Genomic DNA, 22300 nt, shown 5'->3' on the forward strand with positions numbered 1-22300 from the left:
CACTCTGCCTCTCTTGATTTCTCAATGTTTGAAGTTTTGTAGTCTTGCCCTTTAAGCCAAACATTTGCTTGGACATGACGGGGATGCCTGCTGCTGACTTGGTATTACCAGTTAGTGAATTCAAAGAATGGTCCCTAGCATGGTGGCTGCCTAATTGATTTTTCTTTCAGGACCACAGTCAGCTGCATATTATAGTTTTGTAACATAACGTTATTTCGAGTATTATGATGTTGATGTGAACATAATCATAGTTCGACGATGATGCCTTAGGTTTTTACAATATTAAGGACACTATTTTTATTGGTATGTGAAGTTGTTCGAGCTCGTGGGCTCGTAGCTCTGTAATGGAAATGATGCTTCTGGATCCCCTCAAGGATAAAGCATAATCTTTTCACATGCTTTACCCTATTGCGGGGTATTTGGAGGTTGTTAGGATTAATGCCTCTTTGAGCATGTCGATCACGAGGGATTTCTTTAGTTATCAACTTGGTCCTGTTCTTTTTGTTTGGATTTCATTTCTATGGTTTAGTATGAACTCCTTGAATATTCCTTTGTTTTGCTTAACAGTAGCAGGTAGAAGAAAAACCATCTTTATTAGTTTAAGATCTTTTAGTTGGATTCTATTAGAAAAATTGTTTGGGGTTGAGGCCACGCTGTTTATGCAAGCGTAATGAAAGTTGGTCAGATCGTATTTAATATGATTCATGCTTCAATTGTAGTGAGCTCATAAAGGAAATTGAATATCTTTGAGCTCGTTTACATTAGACAGTATGCAATCGTAATTTGATTTTCATTGAGACCATTTAATAATGGAATGGAACATATGTGATACCACAACGTCATTGAGTTATAGTCAAAAAATACTGGACTCTTGAACGCTCATGGTTTTGGTATTTTGAAAATTTGGCCCCTTTTTTTTGTACACGTAGTCGTCCTCGTATATAGATTAGTAGTGGTGTCATTAGTATCCATAATACTTTGTTGCATACTAGCCAAGAAAAATGGTACTATAAATTTAGATTGGTATTGATATCATTGGTATCTATAATTGATTTTATCCTATCGATATAGATATATGACCATTTATATATGGATACCAATATCGAATTTAAACACGACGATTCATGGATGATAGGGCAAAATCTGGAAAATTATGAAAGGTTCATACAAAAAGAGGAATCAATTCCATGTAATGATCAATGGTAATTAGATTAGTCACTCATTTAGAATGAGATTATAGACCAAGACTACAAATTTCGTGGTGAGACTATATCCATTGCAATTATATAATATTGGTAAACACCAACAATCGTAATTAATTGACTCTTACTTTTCATATTACTATTGATCTCTTACGATTGCAGCTATGTAAACATAGTATAAGTTCAAAGTAGACAAAATTTCATGCTATTATGAACAAATAAACGATGGATCCGTTGAAAAACTATTCACAATTTTTTTTTCATATCTAACGTATACGGTATCTAAAAACATTAAGTCTAGGATTTGGTAAGTGAAAAGTCCTTTTCATGAGAAGAAAGTATGGGTTTGAAGTTCTAGAGTCATCTTAAAGAGCCAAGGATTGGAACGTTCAATATCTAAGAACAACATAGTTCCAAAGAAAGAAAAAAATGGGAAAGTTGTAGAAGAAAATCAAAAGTTCAATGGGAAAATAGGAAGTCTATAACATATTATATAATATAAACTAATGTTTGGGAAGTTTCTTGGAAGCTAGCCTCAAGAAACTTTATAATGGACTCATAAATTATTCAATAAAGTTGGTTCATTTTATTAGTAATTTGCATACCACGTGTCATGAAAACGTAAGATAATGATAGACCTTTTTAAATATCCAATAACAGATCTTATGATAAATGTGCTGACTGATAAACAATTAGTTATTATCAAGATGTGAATAAAATTGGATACCGAACATCTTCATTCATCGATAATTTTGTCCGACTTCAATTGTGTGTTCTTATTTGTCGAACTTAAAGAAAAAAAAAAAAGCTGGGTCCTTTAAATAAGAGTTCTATATTAAATTTGAATAAAGCACTTTTTCTATAAATATTTTTAATTAAAAAACACTAACGATTTTATATATATATATATATATATTTCAAGGTGTTCTTTAGTGTTTAAATATGTTTCCAATTACTTTAAATCCTTTTTAAACGTAATTAAAAGTATTTTGAAATGACGCAAGACTTGTTTGAATTTACATGGTAAGTGTTAGAAACACTTTTTAAGAAATAATCCAAATTGATTCTAAAACACTTTTCACATTTCAAAACCCGTTTCAATCACAAAGGAAAAGAAAATAATTTACTCATACTTTAGAAGTTAGAATAATTCTACTCAAACTCTATATTGTGATATTTTAAGTGGCTCAAAAAAATTATAAATTTTGTATGGATGACTCAAATTTCACGATCAAGATAGATACCGTCTAACCTAAATTTTGAAAATGACGCTCTGGATAAAGGTATTAGGCATGAGATTCAAAAGCTTCCTATTACAACCCTAAAGTGGTTATTTATAGCCTTATGAGAAAATCAAACAATTAACTAATTAATTTTAAAATATTAATTAATCATTAATTAATTTAAATTAACAACTAAACAAATAATAAACTAAAATATACTAATAATCCTCTTCTAATTCTCCTCGTCAAAAAAGAATGAATGTATAACACATTTTTTGTCTACATCACTTTCTAATACCATAGTGCTCTCACACGCTAAAACTCTTCCTCCCTCACTCTCTAACACTCGTCACTTTGAAAAGAAAAAAGTATTGACAAGTGGTTACTAGTTTTTGACAAACAACAAATTATTTGTCATTGCATTTCAAGCTCTGGGTCAAACAATGTTTCAGATTAAAATTTAGGTGATCCGTACAAAGATATCAAACTTTAAATTATAATATATTTTTTGAGCTAAAAAGATCCCACCTTTAGAATAATGAATCAAAGTATAAGAACTCTTTGAAAAAGTCTTAGTTTAGTTTACATGCAACAAATCAGCAAATCATAATGGGTCTAAAATCAGACCAAATCAAAACTTTGAACTCTTCACAAATAAGTCTTCCATATGACACCATTGTCAACTAAAATTAACATAAATAACAAGACTAAATCCATATCTCAAAACCAAAATTCCATCCTTTCACTTTCAATTTTGAAATTTCAATAGTTAAATCCTCACCAAAAAGAAAGAAAGGAAAAAAGAAAAAAAATCTTTTTAGAAAAATCCTTACTTTTCCTTTCTATTGGCAGCCCTCAAACGTTGATCATTCTAAAGCTCTCAACTTTTTCTTTAAAGAAAAAAAAAAAACAAACTTTGACCGGCGTTGCTGCAGTGGCGGCCGTAGCTTCTCGTCGCCTTCGTGACCACACCGTACACTAAAATGAACCCTTATCTTCTTTCTTTTACTTTTCAATCCTTTTCACTATAAATACAAACACGATTTCTTCTCAACACTTCATCATTCAATTCGTTTACAGATAAACAGACAACAAAATGGCCGGTAGGTTCGCTCTTGTTCTGGGTTTTGCTGTGTTTTTGTTTCTTCAATACTCCGCCGCTCAGACCGTTCATACCGTCGGTGACTCCGCTGGCTGGAGAATCCCTCCAAACGGTGCCGCTTTCTATGTCAACTGGGCTGCTGGAAAAACTTTCCGTGTCGGTGATTCTCTCGGTGAGTAATTAAGTCCTGTTTTGAATGCTCTGTTTCTCTACCCTCCTCTGTTTTTCTTTGCAATAACTAATCAAATTAGCGAATTGGGTTACTTTCTTTTTGGTTGTAGTATTCAATTTCACGTCGGGTTTGGACGAAGTGACGAGAGTTTCGAAGAGGTCGTTTGATTTGTGCAGTGACGACGATGAAATTGGAGATTCCATTGAAACAGGGCCTGCAACTATTCCTTTATTATCACCAGGGGAGTATTATTTCATTAGCTCTGAGGATAGGCACTGCGAACAAGGTCAAAAATTAGCCATCAATGTCACCGCCGCCCCTGGAGCTCCAACGCCGCCGTCTTCCAACGCTCCTCCAGCAACCCCAGGACGAGCTCCAGTGACCCATGTCGTCGGAGGCGCCGCTGGCTGGACCGTTCCTCAAGGCGGTGCCATGTTCTACGTCAACTGGGCTGCCGGAAAAACATTCGTTGTGGGCGATTCTCTATGTAAGAATAATCTATTCAATGTGGTAAGAAATTAAATTGCAAATTGATAGATGAAAAATTCTAAATTGTTCATGATTCTGTTTTTTGCAGTGTTCAATTTTACAACCAACGACGATGTAGTTAGAGTATCGAAGAGATCGTTCGATTTATGTAGCGACGATGATGAGATCGGCGATGACATCGACAATGGGCCAGCGACTATCCTACTGTCAACTCCCGGCGAGTATTACTTCATAAGCAACGAGGATAGGCACTGCCAGCAAGGTCAGAAGTTAGCAATCAACGTCTCAGCCGCCGCTGGACCAATGGCTCCTCCTTCTTCAAATCCTCCACCCTCCAACGCTCGTCCACCAACCCCACGCCCTGCCCCAGTCACCCATATCGTCGGAGACGCCGTAGGCTGGACCACTCCACCAGGCGGAGCCGCTTTCTATGTCAACTGGGCTGCCGGCAAGACATTCGCCGTTGGTGATTCTCTAGGTAAGATTCTCTGCTCTTACCCATCACTCACCTTCCGATAACAAAGTTATAGAAGATATTTTCAAATATCGCAAATTGTTACTATCTAAAACATTCATCAACAATTATCATTGTCGCGAGGTGGTATCATAGTGTCAAATAACTTAGAGAAGACTTCTGACCAATTTTAAAATTCATTAGTCTATTAAACATAAAAGTGAGAGTTGAGAAATTTATTAGAAATTTGTAAAACTTGAAAGGCTAAGCTCGTTTAATTTAATTGCAGTGTTCAACTTCCAGACCGATGTGCACGATGTGGAAAGAGTACCGAAAAGATCCTTCGATATATGCAGTGACGACGACGACATCGGCGACTCCATTGAATCTGGCCCTGCAACCATCGTTCTCAGAGACGCCGGCGAGCATTACTACATTAGTACCGAGAACCAAGATTGTCAACTCGGCCAAAAACTAGCAATCAATGTAACTGCCACCAGACCCAACACTCCTGTAACATCCATTTCAACACCCCCAACCTCCGGTCCAACTCCTGGCAGTTCACCATCTAGCCCCGGCGGCACCGGACCACCGAACTCCTCCGCCAACACCGTCGCTGCCGCTCTCTCCGCCACACTCTTTGGCCTTGTTTTGAGCTTCTTCTAGATACGTTTTATTTAGAGTGGTTCTTTTTGTTTTATTAAATTATGTTTCTTTTTTCTTTTTTGGTGCTTTTTTGTTGTTATTATTTGAGTGGTGAACTGTGGCATTGCCCGTCACAGTCATAGTTGTGTTCGTGTTGTACTTTGTCATTTCATTATTTTTATACATACTTATAAATAAATAAATAGTTTAAAATTCAGATTTTTTCCCCATTTTGATATTATCCTTGTAAAATATTTCATTTCTTATTGCATTTTGATATCAATATCTAATATTAAATATTAAATATAAAGAAGAATATTTGATGAATGAAAAAAAAAAAATCTCCAACCTTACGTTTATAATACAATATCATTTTAAGATATATTAATTAGTAATATTTATTCGTGGTAGTAAAAGTAAATTTAACTAAGTGAAAATACATATTAAAACAAAAAAAAGTAAAAAAGTCTATTTACCGCATATGTCGTAAAGAATAAGGATCATCTCTAATTTTATCTTCATCCTCAATTTTCTTTGTTATCTATTATTTCAACATGATGACAACTTAAAATTTGATTTTTTCTTGCCAAAAACTTTAATTTTAAACGGACCATTGTAAGTCAAGAGATTTTTAATTATTTTCTATCTTGAACTATATAAATAGCTATCATGGAAATATTAGATACTTTGGATTATTTAACTTCATGCCAAATTGAATTATTTATTAGTGAAATACATGATTTTTTGGGATATATATCTATGAGATTTTTTTCCTGTGGGTCCCGCAGCCATTTAAGGTGATTTATTGAGGGGAGACTTATTGTTTTCATATAATAATATTAACATTTCTTATTTGAGATAATGTAATATTAATAAAATCAATTCATCATTCATGTTCGAAATAATTATGAGATGGGGTAAATATTTGCTAATAGAAGCGTAGCTGAAGGATTACTAGAATTTACTCATTATTCGTTTGACGTTTAGATGTTCAAAATTTTCATATCTTCACCATAATTTTAGTACTTAAAAAATAAAATAAATATTTTTGATCTCTTATTAACAAGTTGGTCCTTAATATGAACATGACTTAATTGATATAAGATATACACTCTTGATCATAATATCGAGAGGTTTGAATTTCTCGTTTAAATTATTGTACTAAAAAAATAGCATTTTTTAATATAGCATTGGGATAATGAAAGGATTTTTACGTTCGAACTCCAGTGAGGTAGTAAATGCTAATTTTATGTTCACTATTACAATATTGTGATTGTTTGATTTTATTATGGGCAAAACTTGAGCAGCATGTCTTGCAAGATGTTAAGGACATTGTCAGGTATATTGTTACATGTTTTGCAGGAGATTCCGTAGAATGTGTAGATTTCTGTGGTTGAATTTGCAAATTTTCATGGTTGCCTTCTTTATTTTCCTGCATAGATTATTTATTCACTCCTTGAAGATATTTTATAAGCTAGCCATATATATTGTGGTCTCATTTATTTTTTAGAGTTAGCCGTCTTATTAGAAAAGTGTTTGCTGAGAGTTTTGAACTTAGGGTTTGTCTAAGCCTCAGCTTCCATGTATTTTTATTAAAAAATTTTGTATTTGTCATTGAGATTTTTGGTGCAACAGCCATTGTAGAACTTGGGAGGAGTTTTATTTGATATTTTATTTAGGGAAGTCTAAGTACGTTGAAGATGATGAAATCTTATACTTAGGGGAGCCTAAGTATGTTGTATTGAGGGGATCTCATAAAAAAGCTTGGAAAAGCATTATTGTGGAAGTCAAAGGAGCTCAAACTTAGGGGGGAGCCTAAGTTAAAATTGAAGAGGAAGCTATATGTGAGTCATTGAAGAGAGAGTTTATCAGATAAATACTTTTCGTTGTAATTGTAAACTCTTTATATAGTGAAGTTTCTTTCCACTAGGCTCATAGCACCCTTGACATAGGTGGTTTTGCACCGAAGTGGGACACCAATCTCTGTGTCTTTATATTGATGTTCATTTTTGTATTGTCTACTTATCATACATATTGTTTGTGACATCGTGCTTGACATTTGTACTCTGTGTTCGATCCATTCTATTTTTCCGTAATAAGTTAACATGCTTATCTTGATAATGGAGAGAGGTCTGTATCAACTTGATTGTAAATTTAATTAGTAAAGATACTATATATTTACGGTAAAATATTTGAACTTTCACTACAATTAAATAAACTAAACTTTACTAACCATTTGATTTTTTTGTTTTTGAAAATTAAGCCTATAAAACACTCTTTACTCCTCTAAAATTTTTGCTTTATTAAGTACTTTTACTAATATTTTCAAAAAACAAAAACTAGTTTCAAGTCTAGTTAGAAACACTTTAAGATTGAGTGTGCTAATTCTAGTTAAATTTTCTTTATATATCATCTAGTTTGAGAATAGAAAACGAGTGTGAGTAATATAAAAGTTTTGAGAGAGTGTTTTCTTAATTGGGATCGAGAAGAGAATATTTTGTATGATTGTAACGAATTTTTACCTAGTAGATTTCTTATTGATGAGCCGTGGTTTTTCTCTGAGTTGAGAATTTTTCACGTAAATTCATGTGTTTTCAATTTTATTGGTTTCTTTTAATTTTTCTACTTATTCATGCGATAGAAGTGAGAGATTTTTCCCAACACAGTTATTATAAATTATAATTGCCATAAAACGCAGGTTTTTTTTTTTTTTTTTTCATACATAAACTTGAGATTATAGATAAGTAAATGTGTATGACGCAAAAACTCATAGCTTATAAATAAAAATGTAATCGAAAAAAGTAGAAGGTTAAAATATAAAGTTGGTCTATATAGTCTAGACAAAGTTAAAATTTAATTTGTATAGTGCGAAAAGTTAGAATGTAGTTTTTATGATTGGATAAAACCTCATATAGTCCATATAGTTTGATAAAACTCTTATAAAGAGTCTCTAATTATAAACCACTAGGACTAAATTCTATCATTTTCCAATATAAAGACCAAATTTATAATTTAACCAAACTAGAGTGAATCAAGTATAGATAATTGCATTTCACACGAGAGAGAGTATTGTTAGATCAACTTTAGTCAGGTACTTAAAAGAACTATTCTTGCAATTCGGATAATTAGGCAAATGTCCCATTTATTGTATCTTCGTCTCACGAACTAACATTTAATTGCATTTTATCCTTTCTAGCCTAGTTTCTAATCAATCTTAATTAAATAAAGATTTTGAAAGTATAAGGATGATATAAATCTAAAAGTCATGAGAGACCAAAACTGCGTGAGATGACAAAATTAAAAGTATGATAAACTTAAATGGAAAACATGGTTTTAGCGAAAGAAAAGCATAAGTTTATATATATATATAATCGAACCAAACCGAACCGTTTATATATATATATATATATAAAGTTAAAAACTGAATAGATCCAATCGAATCAAATATTTGTGGTTTGGTTCGGTTTGATATCTATCCAAAATTGAAATTGTCATTTTAGTTCAATGTAACTACTAAATCAGATCGAACTGAACCGTGACACCTTTAATAAATACAAACTTGACATGAAATTTGTTGGAAATGTGACTAAAATCTTACATTGTTTAAACAAGGGGATGATCATGGATTTATAAGAGAGGATGAATATCTCCAATGAAATGAGACATTTTGGGGTAAAATCGAAAGCAAAGCTATGAGAATTTATGTCCAAAATGTACAATATCATACCATCGTGAAGATAATTGAAGGGTCGTTATCCTTAATAAAATTGAATGAGACTTCAAAAATATATATATAAAAGCCAAGAGGAAGATTGATCTTGTACAAGTCGTTTAAAATTAAATTTGATCAAATTGAACGTTCTCACTTACAAAATAGGAAAAGAAAAAAAAAAATTAAAAGGAAAAAAGAGAGAGAAAAAGAAAGAGACTTGGGGAAGTCTAAGAGAAAAATATAGGCAAACAATTCATTGGGGGTATTGCCCTCTATAAGGTCATCTAATCTATCTTTCAAACCAATTCATACACTTCTAATTTGCTAATTAATAATTTACATGGATTCACATTTAATCATGCCCCCTTAATTTCAAAATATTACTCAATAAAACCGTCACAATATAGCTAGCAATTTTGTATGGTAGGATCCAGATTAAAAAGCATCCACTTTTATTTAATTAACTATGAAATACACATTTGAAGTAGTTTTTCCGTTTATTTCTCGTACATCTAAGGATGCAAAATTGATCGTAGGTGGTTATATGGAGGCTATTGTTGTATAATTTTCTTAGGCCCTTACATTGTCTTTATCTTCAAGATCCTATGCCACCAACTTTCTCACCGATTAGCCAAATTCTTTGTTCATAAAAAGAGACTTAATTATATTCACTCGTTTTCTCATATACTTTTCAACACTTTAATTTAGTTTAATTTCTCTATAAATTTGCATCCCATTTTCATTAAACAAACACAAAGTTATTACAAAGAGCAAGAATTTTTTTTTTTTTTTTTTTAGGAAATAATGGCTGGTAGAGTTGATTTAGTTATGAGTTTAATTGCGGTGGTTAGGGGTATTTATGAGTTGAATTGAATTGAGTTGAAGATTTTTTAGATCCAATTTAATGGTTCAATTGTAAATCAACCCAACTAACCCTAATTAAAAAATAATCCAACTCAACCCAACCATGTAATATTTGGGTTATTTGGGTTGGGTTGGTTCGGGTTAATCAGATCATTTATTTAAAATTTTATTTTAAAAAGAGCAAAATGTAAATAGGTAAAAATCTAATTTAATTATTTTCATATATTGAATTAATATTAACAACTAAATTTCGATTTATATAGGGAATTTTTTTCTAGAGTGTAAAGAAATACTTTTAAGAGTTGTTGGAGAGTAAATTAAAAAATATTAGAATTAAATAAAACTAAAAACAATATATGTATAAATAATTGTGTTATAAGTAATAAAAAAATATATATATTAAAATTAATAATAAATTCGGGTTGGTTTGAGTTATATTAGTTGAACTAATGAACCAACTCAATCCATAAAATTTTCATTTATTTGAAGGCAACCCAATTCAAATGAGTTAATAATCCAACCAAAACTGTACTGGTTTTTTTTTCGGATCATCAAATTTTTTGAACATCCCTAAGAGTGATTTTTGTTCAATATATCGCTGGTCAGACGGTTAATGTTGTCGGAGACAGCCCTTCCGCAGGGCGGCGCGGCTGCTAAACACCACTTTGTTGTTGGCGATTCACTAGGTAAGTTTCTTTTCTATTGTTTTTACTTCCTCAATCTAAATTTTAATCCCATCTCTAGTTTTTTTAATTTTTAGTGTTATTTATATACTACAAAATTAACATTGGCTTAACAACTAGATTGAATTTATTAGATACAAAATTGATATTTGTTGTGAATAAAAAATATAACTAAGTATTTAACTGTAAATAGATGACTCAATAGATCATTCTAGTAAAAGTGAAGTTTTATTTAGTTAAGTAAGATGACTGATACATACACTCAACAATAAGAATTAAATAGATCAATTCATGTTATAAACAAGAATCATGTCAACCACAGAAGTTAAGAAGACCATAGAGGCTGACCACAAGATCGAACATGAGAGAAAAATAATACTTAAATATGGAGGTCGAGCTCTGGATTAACCATAAAACTTAAGGAGGTCGACCATTAAAACAAAATTATGCTTGGCCATTTCATATGATACTTATGTTTATTTTTTTAATTTTTTTTTAGCATCGATTATTCATGTGAATTTCTCTATAATTGGAGAATATGAGAATTAATTGGAGAATGTATGGTTCTCCAATGGTTGATTTAGTCTCTCTTCCAAAGCTTATCAATTGGAACTATTATTTTCCAGTTATAGAATATCCAAACTTTGACCATTTGATGAGCTTCTTTTGCGGCCCTTCCTTTGCAACCATAAGTTTCCTTTCTAAATCTCAAAATAATACCTTATTTCTCTATAAATTTACATCCCATTTTCATTTTACAAACACAATATCCCCAAAGTGAGAAAGGAGAAAAATAATTTTAGACAAACAAATAATGGCTGGAGGAGTTGGTTTTGTTTTGGGTCTCATTGCTGTTGTTTTTGTTCACCATGCCACCGCAACGGTGCATGTCGTCGGTGACGCCACCGGTTGGACAATTCCGTCGAGCACTACTTTCTATTCCGATTGGGCTGATAAAAACACCTTTGCCGTCGGCGATTCTCTATGTAAGAATGTAGAAATTAATTAAGCAACATGCATGGATTTATAAATTTCTAGATATATGAATTTCTAGGTTATTTAAGTTTTGAATTAATCTATAACTTAAGATGTTTTTTTTGCATGCAGCATTTAAGTTCATGACCGGATCACACGATGTACTTAAAGTATCGAAAGAGTCCTTTGAAGCATGCAATATTGATGATGGTATCGGCAATACCCTAACGACAGGGCCTGCAACGGTGAAACTCGACACTGCCGGCGTACATTACTTCATTTGTACCGTTGGTAAGCATTGTTCGGGAGGTCAAAAGTTAGCTGTCACCGTCTCCGGCTCCGCCACTCCTGGTGGTGCCGTGGCACCTTCTCCAAACACTACTGATAAGCCACTGGTAACTCCAACTCCTGCGAGCTCGCCATCATCGTCCTCAGTAGAGAACGAGGGTGGATCTCCTGCAGCTCCGGCGCCTTCCTCCTCCACTGCAGTGATGGCAACTTTTTATGTCACTTTGTCCGCCATTGTTATGAACATGTTGTTCTAAATGTGGATTTTGCGTGACACTTCTTTTTTTCCTTTTTCATGTTTATTTATAATTAAAAATGGGGCCGTTGATAATTTGTTCTATTTAGTTTGTTTATGAAAGTTTGTGGAGAGTGAGGGACTCATGATATTCTTTCAGTTCGGTATTTATTCCCAAACTTTATTATTATTTTTTTTAATATATACTTTTTAAAAAATTTGGAGGCTTTGATTTTGTCTCTCACATTTTTTAAGCTTCTATGAATTAATAATCTCTTTTGAACTAAATACAATTTAACTCAGTTTTTTAAAGTTCAAATAATGCAAGAATGACGATGGAACATCTAACTTTTTTAAAAAAAATAATGCATAATAATGTTTTTTTTTTTTTTTTTTTTTTTTTTTTTTTTTAATTTGAGTTCAACATAAGAATAAGAGATTTGGACCTCTAAAATCAAGTTTTAATTTATGTCAATTGAGTTATGTTCACTTTGAATAATAATACTTTAACTATGTTAACTTATTGTTTTATTTTAATATTTGAAGTTGCTTAACTAGTTAAAATTTTATATGCGAGGTATTTAAATTATCAACCTTAACTTCACAAACAGATATTTTAATGAATTTGTTTTGCGAAGTAATTTCTAATATGAATCTGATTGGTTAAAACCTATAACTCAATTAAGAGGCCAGACAACGAGGACTGGTTAACGTCCTAAAAAAGGGTGAATTTTGAAAAGAAAATAAACAGGAGCGAGTTCGGGAGTCGTTTGTATATGGAAAAGTGTTAGCATCCCACAATACCCGTTTAGAAAACCATGACCAATTTGTATATCTTGAGTTGAAATCATAAATTCATTTTTTTAATAAACAATTTTATTTGAAGTAATGATCCCATAAAATAAGCGGAAAAATTTCCATCAATTTGACTATTAGAATTGAGGAAAATTTCTCACTCCAAGAATCTGAGTAACTATTACAATTTCTCAAAGTCCGTATAATTATTACAACTTCTCAAAATCCGTAGTAGGATAGTTTTTTTTTTTTTTTAAACATTAATGAAATTAATGTTTTTCTTGGGATCAAATCTTGGATTCTCAAAGACGTGATCCCTCAACTCAAAAATTCTAAGAGATCGGATTCCCGAAGATGGAATCTAGTAAAGATTTCCTAATCAAATTTTCTAATGATGGTTTTAAGACCGTTTTCATAAATAAGATGGAATCTACTTTTCCAAGGAATGAGGAGTGAATTCCATCTTGTCTTCCCAACTCCCAAATCCCTAAAATGGTAGGCTTGTTGCCGTCATAAACAGAAGTTTACATCTCATTTAGGATTAAGGTTAAGTCTCCTGTGGTCATCCTAGTGAAATATTAATTTCTTCAAGTAACGGGGTTATAAAGAGAAATTAATTATTTTGTGATCTGATCTATGTATAAACTCCTTTATACAGGATACTTCCACTCACATGTCTTTACATGAACAATATGGTTCATATTTTTTTGTAAAATTTACATCTCATGTAACAATTACAAAGTGGGTCGTATCCATAATGTTACCAAGATAAGACACCCAACCTTCATTCATTTACCCACCTGTATGTCAACCACATTCTGTTCAAGTGACATCATATAACCTTGAATCTTAGTTTATTAGATTGAATTAAAAATAAGTACCACCTCTAATTTTATTAGATAAATATTTTTTATTAACAAAAACTACAAACCACGAGATACACTAGACTTAGGACATCAATCCCAACAGATAGACCATTAGCAAGTGCATTCGAACAAGCAAGATTAGGACATAACCAAGCTTCTAATAACCTCTTTCTCTACCTACGTGGTTTTACTCATAAAAACCTACGAAATCCATTACTAGTAGGACTGAAGACATTTTTTGTACAAGACTATAGTCAAGCTTCATAGCAAGTGAGTCATTTGAATGAATCAGTGTCAACCCTAAGCATGAGCGCTTGTAAGAAGACTTTTAAGATGTTGGCAACAGGGAAATATTAAAGATTCTAAAAGAGAGGTAGTGTGCAATAGAAGACACCAATATTTACAAAGGCATTTAAGTGACACAATTGTGTCTAGTCTCGAGCGTCATATTATTCCACCCAAATTCAAGATGCTGAATTTTGAAAAGTATATATAATGGGGCAGCTGCCCCAGAAGCCATCTCGTTGTGTACTGCTAAAAGATGTCAGCCTACTCACATGGTGACAAATTATTGATTCATCCCATTCTTAATAGACTAATTAGCATTAGTTCATTTTGTTGCCATGATTTTATTCTCTATTAGGTATGGGGTAAGATGGAAGGCTTTAAGAAGGTGTCAACTTAGTTGAGATACTCTGGTGCACCTACTGATCCTACTTCTCCCTTTAATTTCTTATTCATAAAAAGATAGCCTATTCGCTCGGCCGCTCATTGGTACATGCAGTTGGATAGCTCTCAAGTGCACAAGTATTGAAATAGTACAAATAAAGTATTCATTTGGCCTTAGACTATTTAAATCTCCATTATATGGAAAAGGAAACAATAGAGACTTTCAAGGAATATGCTAAAAATGTAGAAAAATTGTCGCTCAGGGGAAACCTCCATTAATTAATAAGGAAATGTCATCAATGTTTATAAGTTCTCTAAATATTCCATATTGTGATAAAATTATGGAAAGAACCTCAACAAACTTCTCCAACATTATAACAATAGGGGAAAAAAAATAAGATTGCAATTAAAGTAGAAAGATTATAAAATGAAGCAGAAGTAGAAGTTAACACCATAAAAGCATGCTTTAGAAGAAAAAATGAAATGCATGAGATTAGTTCGGGGTAGAGCATTGTTAGCCATCTTCACCACCATCATTTAAACAAGTGAACTATGTTCAAAGCCTTTAACAAAGAGGAAAAAGTCAACTAGATGGACCAAATCTATGATCGGCAAAGAAAGGACAACAAAGCACCTTGTCGCTATCATCTCTAGAAGGGCAACTCCATTTAATGAGTTGGTTTATCCATGGTCACAAAAAATTTGAGCCTTACAATTGGAAAGTAAAAAAACTACCAAAGATCACTAGAGAAATGCAAGAGTGTTTGTAGTTAGCTATTCTTAAGGTCAGGGCAAGACCTTTATAACATGGAACCTAATCTTTTGTTGAATTGGATGACATCTTGATAGCCACATGCGTCCTTTTTTCCACAATGAAATGGATTGTTGGCTTCCATTTTATAAGTATATTCCTGATTTTACTGTCCATTCTATTAATCTAATCATAAAAGATAATATATGGTTAATAAGGACATTAGAAGTGAAATCAACATCAAGATTTGATTTTAATTTTTCAACTCTTAACCATGAGGAAAAGAATTAGAATATGTTATGCTCGAGCAGTTGAGAAAGAAAACAACAGGACAATTCAGTTATCAAGCCAAAACCTTTAAAAGTAGCATGAGCCTGCATTTGGTCAACAAAGTATATTTATTCAGCCATCATACCTCCACTTTGTGAATATAAATGTGTGTTAGATTATACCTAGATTGAGTACAAAATTTTGGCGCATCACCTTTGTTGTTGAAATTTGAGTTGGTGTAGTAGAAACATCCATTAAAGTATCAGGGTTATTGAGAAAAATAATAGTCTTGAGACGTTATCATTTGTTTACACATCAACTGGGGCAGTCTCCCTTTATTTAATATATAGGTTGAAACAACTTTCCCCATCGAAGTTTAAATGTCATTTGTTTGAGTAAGACCAAATTATAGACCATGGAATATCTATCATTGTTGCTCGTATAAGAGAATCAGTTTCGAAGAGGGTACTTCCATTTTATTAAATACTTTCAAGGACGATTATATAGAAACCTATAAAAACGTCTTCCCTTATGAAGCATGCAAAATCGAAGAAGACTTTCGATCTTTCAAGTTGATAAGAGATAGTGTTTTATTTGGCAAATAACCACTCTAAGAATATTTTCAAGGCAAAATAGAAGCTGGATTATAACTCAAGTTTGTAGTATCTAAACAAGCTATTTTGTATGCTTTAACTTGTTTTCTTCTTTTGAAAAGAATCTAGAGAAGGGTAAAAAAAAATCATTAAAATAAGCATATTTTAGCAAGCATATACATGCATATATACATTCATAAATGTCTTTTATCATCATATTTTTAGCTGTGGTGGTGCTTGTTTATCCTTGACCCTAGTGTTTTATTTTACTGTGTTGACGCTTGTTTATCCCTGACCTCCAACATTTTTATTTTGTCATGAGACGCTTGTTTATCTCTGGCTCTTGACATTAGGTGCTTGTTTAACCCTTGCCCTTTACACTTTCTATTGTGGAGGTGCTTGCTTATCCCTGACCCCTAGCATTTTATTTTTGTTGTGATGACACTTGTTTATCCTTAGTCTCCAACATTTTTATTTTGTCATGAGATGATTATTTATCCCTGACCCTTGACACTTTCTGCTGTGGAGGTGTTTGTTTATCCTTAGCCCCCAACATTTTATTTTTACTACAATGATGCTTGTTTATCCTCGACCTCCAATATTTTTATTTTTTCTTATTTATCCCTGACCCTTGACACCTTTTGTTGTGGTGGTGCTTGTTTATTCCTGGCCCCCAGCGTTTTATTTTTGCTGCGATGACGCTTGTTTATTCTTAGCCTCCAACGTTTTTATTTTGTCATGTGACACTTGTTTATCTTTGGCCCTTAACATCTTTTTGCTCGATGACGCTTGTTTATCCTTGACCTCTAATATTTTTATTTTGTCATGAGGTGCTTGTTTAGCCCTGGCCCTTGACATTTTTTTTGTTACGATGACATTTGTTTATCCCTGGCCTCCAACTCATTTTTTACTTTTCCATGAGGCGTTTGTTTATCCCCAGCCCTTGACACCTTTTGCTACGATAGTGCGTGTTTATCTTTGGTCTTTGACATCGTTAATACATTTGAAGTATTTCATTTCAACAAAATAGTGGCTACACCTTTGTCCACCTTCTAATTCTACAAGGATGTATGAAGGGGCATGCTTTAGCCACCTATTTTTGTCTGGCCTTATTTAAAATAAATTTAATTATTAATTTAATTTATCCTAAGTTTGGCAATTATAATTTGATGGTTTTCTACATTTTTTATGCTAATTTTTTTTTTACTTCTTTTTAACTTTTATTTTACTTTGTTTAAAGTAACAAATTTAGTTAGGATAAAAAAACAAAGTAAATGTGGAAAAATTTTGAATTTGGCTTTAGTTGTCCAAACGTTGTCCTTCCTTTTTGAGGATAGGACAAGCTTGGTAAAATTTCAAATTTGAAATTAAAATCAATAAAAAGAAAATAACATTTGGAGGAAGATTTTTGGGTTTTAAATACCCAACTTTCTCGTAAGAAAACCTAATAACCATTTCATACAAACTCCTTCTTTTCTCTTCCAAAAAAAAAAAAAAAAAAAAAAAAAAAAAAAAAAAAAAAAAAAAAAACTCCTCTAAAAACCCTAGAGAGCCTCCATCCACAACAACCTCAAAATTCTTATTTTCTTTTTCAAAAAGAAACCTAGCAACCATACCCCAAATTCCCCCTTCTTTAGAAACTCTAGAGCTTCCATCCTTACATACATCAAGGGAGAGTTCACACAGAAAAAAATCTCGACAATGTCAAGAATCCAACATATAAGAAAAACTCTTAACTTAGTTGGAGATGTATTGCTAGGGCTTTGGTTCCAAGGATCCATACTTCAAACAACAAGAGAGTTTAGTGTTTTGGATTTCAATTTTTTCTTCTTCTTTTTCTTTTTTTCTTCAAGCTCCCTAAAGAGAAAATAAAAAAAAATAAAAAAAATTAAAGGGTTAGATATTTTGTTATCGTTCTTGTTCTGATTTCTCCATTTTTCTTTCTATTACAATTTTTTCTTTACTATATTGTGAGTTTCTTTTTTATTTATTTATACATATTGCTTCCCGTCTTGTTTTTTTTTTTGTTTTTTGTTTTTACTCATTGTTTGTTTTTACTTCTCTTTTATATTCTTTGTAAGCTTCCTTTTAGTAACAAAATAAGAGAGAGATGAAAAAAAATTAGAGTGTTTAGAGCGGGAGAGAAGAAGGGAGTAAAACAAAATAGATGGAAAAAAAGGTAACTTAGTTACAAGTTTTCAATTTGGTTAATATTATTATTTTTTTCTTTGTTATTTCTTTCCTTTGTTAATTTATTCTTAAAATTTATTCTTTATATATTTATCTTTATTTTATGTTTATAATTAGCATTTTAATTTAGTTCTTTTTTTCATTATAACATTGATTATTGTTTCTTTAGCATTTTTCCATTTTTTATATGCATATTAATATATTATATATGTCTTCTTCTTTTTTTATGGTCAATTTAATATATTTTTGCCAATAGTTGTTTAAATTTGTTAATATTTTTTAATTAATTTTATTTTCTAAAAAATATCCGATGATGGGTTCTAAAAATATTTGGAAGTCAAATTTTGTAGAATCTTGAGGTGAGGAAGTCGATTCTTTGGGAGTCCGACATCGACATCCAATATGCTTTATTAAATTTTTAAATATCTTTGTAAATATAATTGTTCATTTGTTTATTGCTTTAAATGCATTGTTAAATTATATATTTTGTCAATCTAGCTTTACATGTTTAAATCAATGTTGTTTTTTAGTAAAATTTTAGCATTTTCAACACTTTTATTTTCAAATCTTTGAAATTAACTCCTTTTCACTTTTATTAAATGAGTTTTATTATCTTTTCTTAAATATTTGTTTCAAGGACATTATTCTAAAATTTCCGACGATGGATTCTAGAAATATTTTGGAGTCTGATTGTTTAGAATTTGAGGCGATTCTTTGGTAACTTGAGATTGATTTCCAATATGTTTTTTTTTAATTAAAATCCTAATATGTTTTTTTTTTTTTCATGTTTGCTCAATTTATTATGATGCTTCTTTAATTATGTTTTACTTGTATAATGTTTATATTAAGTCTTACTTGATTTCTAATTAAAATTTCTCAAAGTTTTAAAATCCTTCTAATTTAATTTTTTCTAAGTTTTAAAATCTTTCAGAAAACTTTTTTTTGAATCACTTAAAAATTTTCTTTAAAATTACACTTTCTGTTTTCAAACATTCAAAAATTAATCTATGATTTCAAAAGGTTTCTAATCAAATTTTGTTAATAATTTGTTTTCAAGACCATTTTCTTTAAAAAAGAATTCTTACGATTGAATATTGGAAATTTGGATGTTCGATTTCCTAGAGTTCGTAGTCAGATTTGATCCCAGGAGAAAATGAATTTAATTAATTATTTTTTTTAAAAAAAAAATCCTTTGTTAAAAGGCTATTCCTATGCCAAATTTTGAGAAATTGTAATAATTTCTCGCATTCTTGAGGTGAGAAATTTTTTCCCAATTGTAATGTAGTCTAATTGGTGGAATTTATCCACTTATTTTTGAGATCATTATTTCAATTATTGAAGTAATGAGAGTTAAAATAAGACATTTGTTTTAATTTCTTTTTTCAAATGAATTTGTTCAAAAAATAATTTTTGATTCAAGATTTAAAATCTAGCCACCGTTTTATAAACGGATGTTTTGGGGGTGCTAACACCTTTTCTATACACAAATGACTCCAAAATTTAGTTTGATGTTTTAAATCTGAGTACAAAGTGAATAACAAAGCAAAAAAAAAAAACAAAAAAAAAAAAACAAAAAAAACAAAACTTATAGATTGAAATAGTATTTATAAGCTTAATTTTTAAAAATGAATGTGGTTATAAGATGCTTTTCCTTCACAATTGTTACCTCTCTCTTTATTTAGAACTTGTGACAAAATTAAAAGCTACTAAAATGTGGCTAACATTTTGTACCATTAGATGTATGAAAGAACTTATGTATTTGATGCTTATTAAGATACACGTAGATTTTCAAATCATTTCCATATTTATTTTTAGTTTTTTGAAAAATATGCTTGTTTTCTCATATTTTTTTGAAAATGATTTTCATCTTTGTTAAGGAAACATTGAAAATGTTGATACCAAAAATCGTAGCAACGGTAAATTTGTATTTACTTTCAAGGAGAATAACTTGATATCTTGCAAAAGTATGAATAAAGCTAACACCGGTGTAGTGTTGATCCAAATTCACTGTGACGCTCAAGTTAGAATCAGGTTTGAATTTAATTTAACTAGTAAAAACTAGTATAAGTTGAAAAGCATACCTTTATTTGATCGTGTCCCCCGAATTATATAGCTCGCCCAATTAATAACTGAACTTAGCTTGCCCTTTCGGCTTTCAAGCTATCACTAACCATTAATTAGTCTGTTTTTCATCCGAATCATCATTGTCTGGGCTGTTACACATCTCAACCTTTAATGAGCTTGACTGTTGGGTAGAACCATGACGCTTGACTCTCCAATTATCAAATACAATGTGATTATATAACCTTAATTAATTGCTTTAACAAATAAATGAATTATACAAAACGGAAAGTGGGTAATTTAATAGTCTCCAAGAAATAGTTACTTTGATGAATTCTTTTTAATTGCATATCTAGACCATATTAAGAATTTCTTTTACAACACTAACATGGCCTTTGCACAATCGATCCATGTAAAATTCTATTAATAAACACTTGATCTATATATATATATATATTGCATACGTCACAACATTGCTCTTAAATGGCCAAAAAACCACCTAAAAGACTATTAGAGTTTGATTTTCTTTCTTAGCTCAATCCCCCAACTCGACTCGCTCTAGCTCAAACGGGTCAAGCTGATTAAGAAATTTTCTTAGCTCAACTACCTTTGATTTAATTAGGTTAACTAATTTTAATTTGATCTTCCACAGTTGTCTCTCTCAAGCTGGGCGGCCCAAAGCCTCTAGATGGAGCCTAGTGTGAGACTTACTTCTCAAACCTTAAGGGCATCCATGTCTTAGCTTGGCCTTGAAAAAAGTCTCGCTTTGTGCCAAATTTCCTTATAAAAAAAGATTCATTTGGCTACCAAAACTGACCACACTCCAATTTTTATCTCTTTCCCCATTCCTCGAGGCAACTTGCTATTTGGTTTATCTTCCTTTTTTTGTTCATGGAGAATACTCGAGCCTTAGTTCCTAGAATCGATGTGTCGATCGATTCTGACTTTGTTCCCAATCAAAGGCCTCGAAATCGTACTCGGAGGGAGCGTGGATTCCAAAGTGATGATTTGATTCCCACGTTCCCCCTCAGGTCCCATAACCATAGATACTCTAAATTTGTTTAGGAGAAAATTTAGGATTCCTGATTCAGTGCACATGAGAATTCCTTCCTTGGGTGAAGATCCATCTAACCCAACCTTAGGCGAAGTGGCTTTCTACCCTGCTATGTTCACTTTTGGAGTCAGACTTTTACTCCACACTTTTATTCAACAGTTTGTAGCTTACATAAACGTGATACCCTTCCAATTTTTTCTAAATTCTTATTGTGTGCTATTAGGGTGTTACATCCTCTAGCACTAGGTAACTCCAATCCCATCAGTATGGAGGAGTTTATGTCCCTTCATACTCTTTAGAAAATAAAATCTTTATCAAACCTCTATTATGTCACCATTCGAAAAGAAAACTCTGGTTCATGTCCAACTACCACAAAGTGGTGGAGCAAACAATGGTTTTTTATCAGTGATGACTGGCTCACATCAAATTTCGGAAACCTTTCTTTTTTGGTCCTAACCGAGTTTCGAACTTTTAGTAAGTTTTTCACATGTTCGCTCGATCGGGACCAAATTTTATAAATTATTCTAAAAATCTATCTTTTTTTATTTTATTTATACAGTCGATTGCAAGCCTGCCTTGACCAGCGCAACTATTACATTTCAAGATGCAACTCTTTCGACTAACAACTTGCTCCGCTACTGTCCTAGCTTGGTTAAGCAAGAATTCCTCAATATCATTGAGCTTGACCTATCGACACACGTTGATCTGACTAATTTTTTTTTCTTTTTAAAAGTACAAATAGCTGTTTGGGGTTACTTCAAAGCTTATTCTAACTTTTTTTAGGAATGGCTCTCGCAAAAATATGCACCAAAGAATACATGATGAAGTGGGGGTTAATGCTCGTGTCCCCCAATTTCAGCTTTCAAACCCCTCTCCCCTGACTTCTGCGAGTGCTTTGAAGGAGCCTATGACAAATCACCTTCCTAATATCTATGTATTCATAGTTCATCTTGTCATAATATCTCTATCCCAACTGTGATAATTCCAACTCCTTCAATTGCTAAAGG

The 22300-nt window shown here is 31.8% G+C and overlaps 1 protein-coding gene across 1 annotated transcript; it reads left to right on the forward strand.

Moving 5' to 3' along the window:
• Positions 1 to 3277: 3277 nt before the first annotated feature.
• LOC120087084 (uncharacterized) lies at positions 3278 to 12081 on the forward strand. Its single transcript, XM_039043955.2, has 8 exons — positions 3278 to 3699; positions 3809 to 4186; positions 4277 to 4666; positions 4932 to 5302; positions 6595 to 6626; positions 10470 to 10549; positions 11350 to 11532; positions 11654 to 12081. Exons 1-8 carry the CDS (start codon positions 3522 to 3524, stop codon positions 12064 to 12066), a joined length of 2025 nt encoding a protein of 674 aa, XP_038899883.2. The 5' UTR covers positions 3278 to 3521; the 3' UTR covers positions 12067 to 12081.
• Positions 12082 to 22300: the final 10219 nt, after the last annotated feature.

The sequence above is a fragment of the Benincasa hispida genome, chromosome 9 (genome assembly GCF_027475165.1).
Source record: "Benincasa hispida cultivar pf3 chromosome 9, pf3_genome.v1.1, whole genome shotgun sequence".
NCBI classification, from domain to species: domain Eukaryota; kingdom Viridiplantae; phylum Streptophyta; class Magnoliopsida; order Cucurbitales; family Cucurbitaceae; genus Benincasa; species Benincasa hispida.

Coding starts and splice junctions, on each gene's coding strand:
- LOC120087084 (XM_039043955.2), top strand. CDS start 3,522: ATGGCCGGTAGGTTCGCTCTTGTTCTGGGTTTTGCTGTGTTTTTGTTT. Junction 3,700..3,808: donor CCGTGTCGGTGATTCTCTCG/GTGAGTAATTAA, acceptor TTTTGGTTGTAG/TATTCAATTTCACGTCGGGT. Junction 6,627..10,469: donor GATGTTAAGGACATTGTCAG/GTATATTGTTAC, acceptor ATCGCTGGTCAG/ACGGTTAATGTTGTCGGAGA.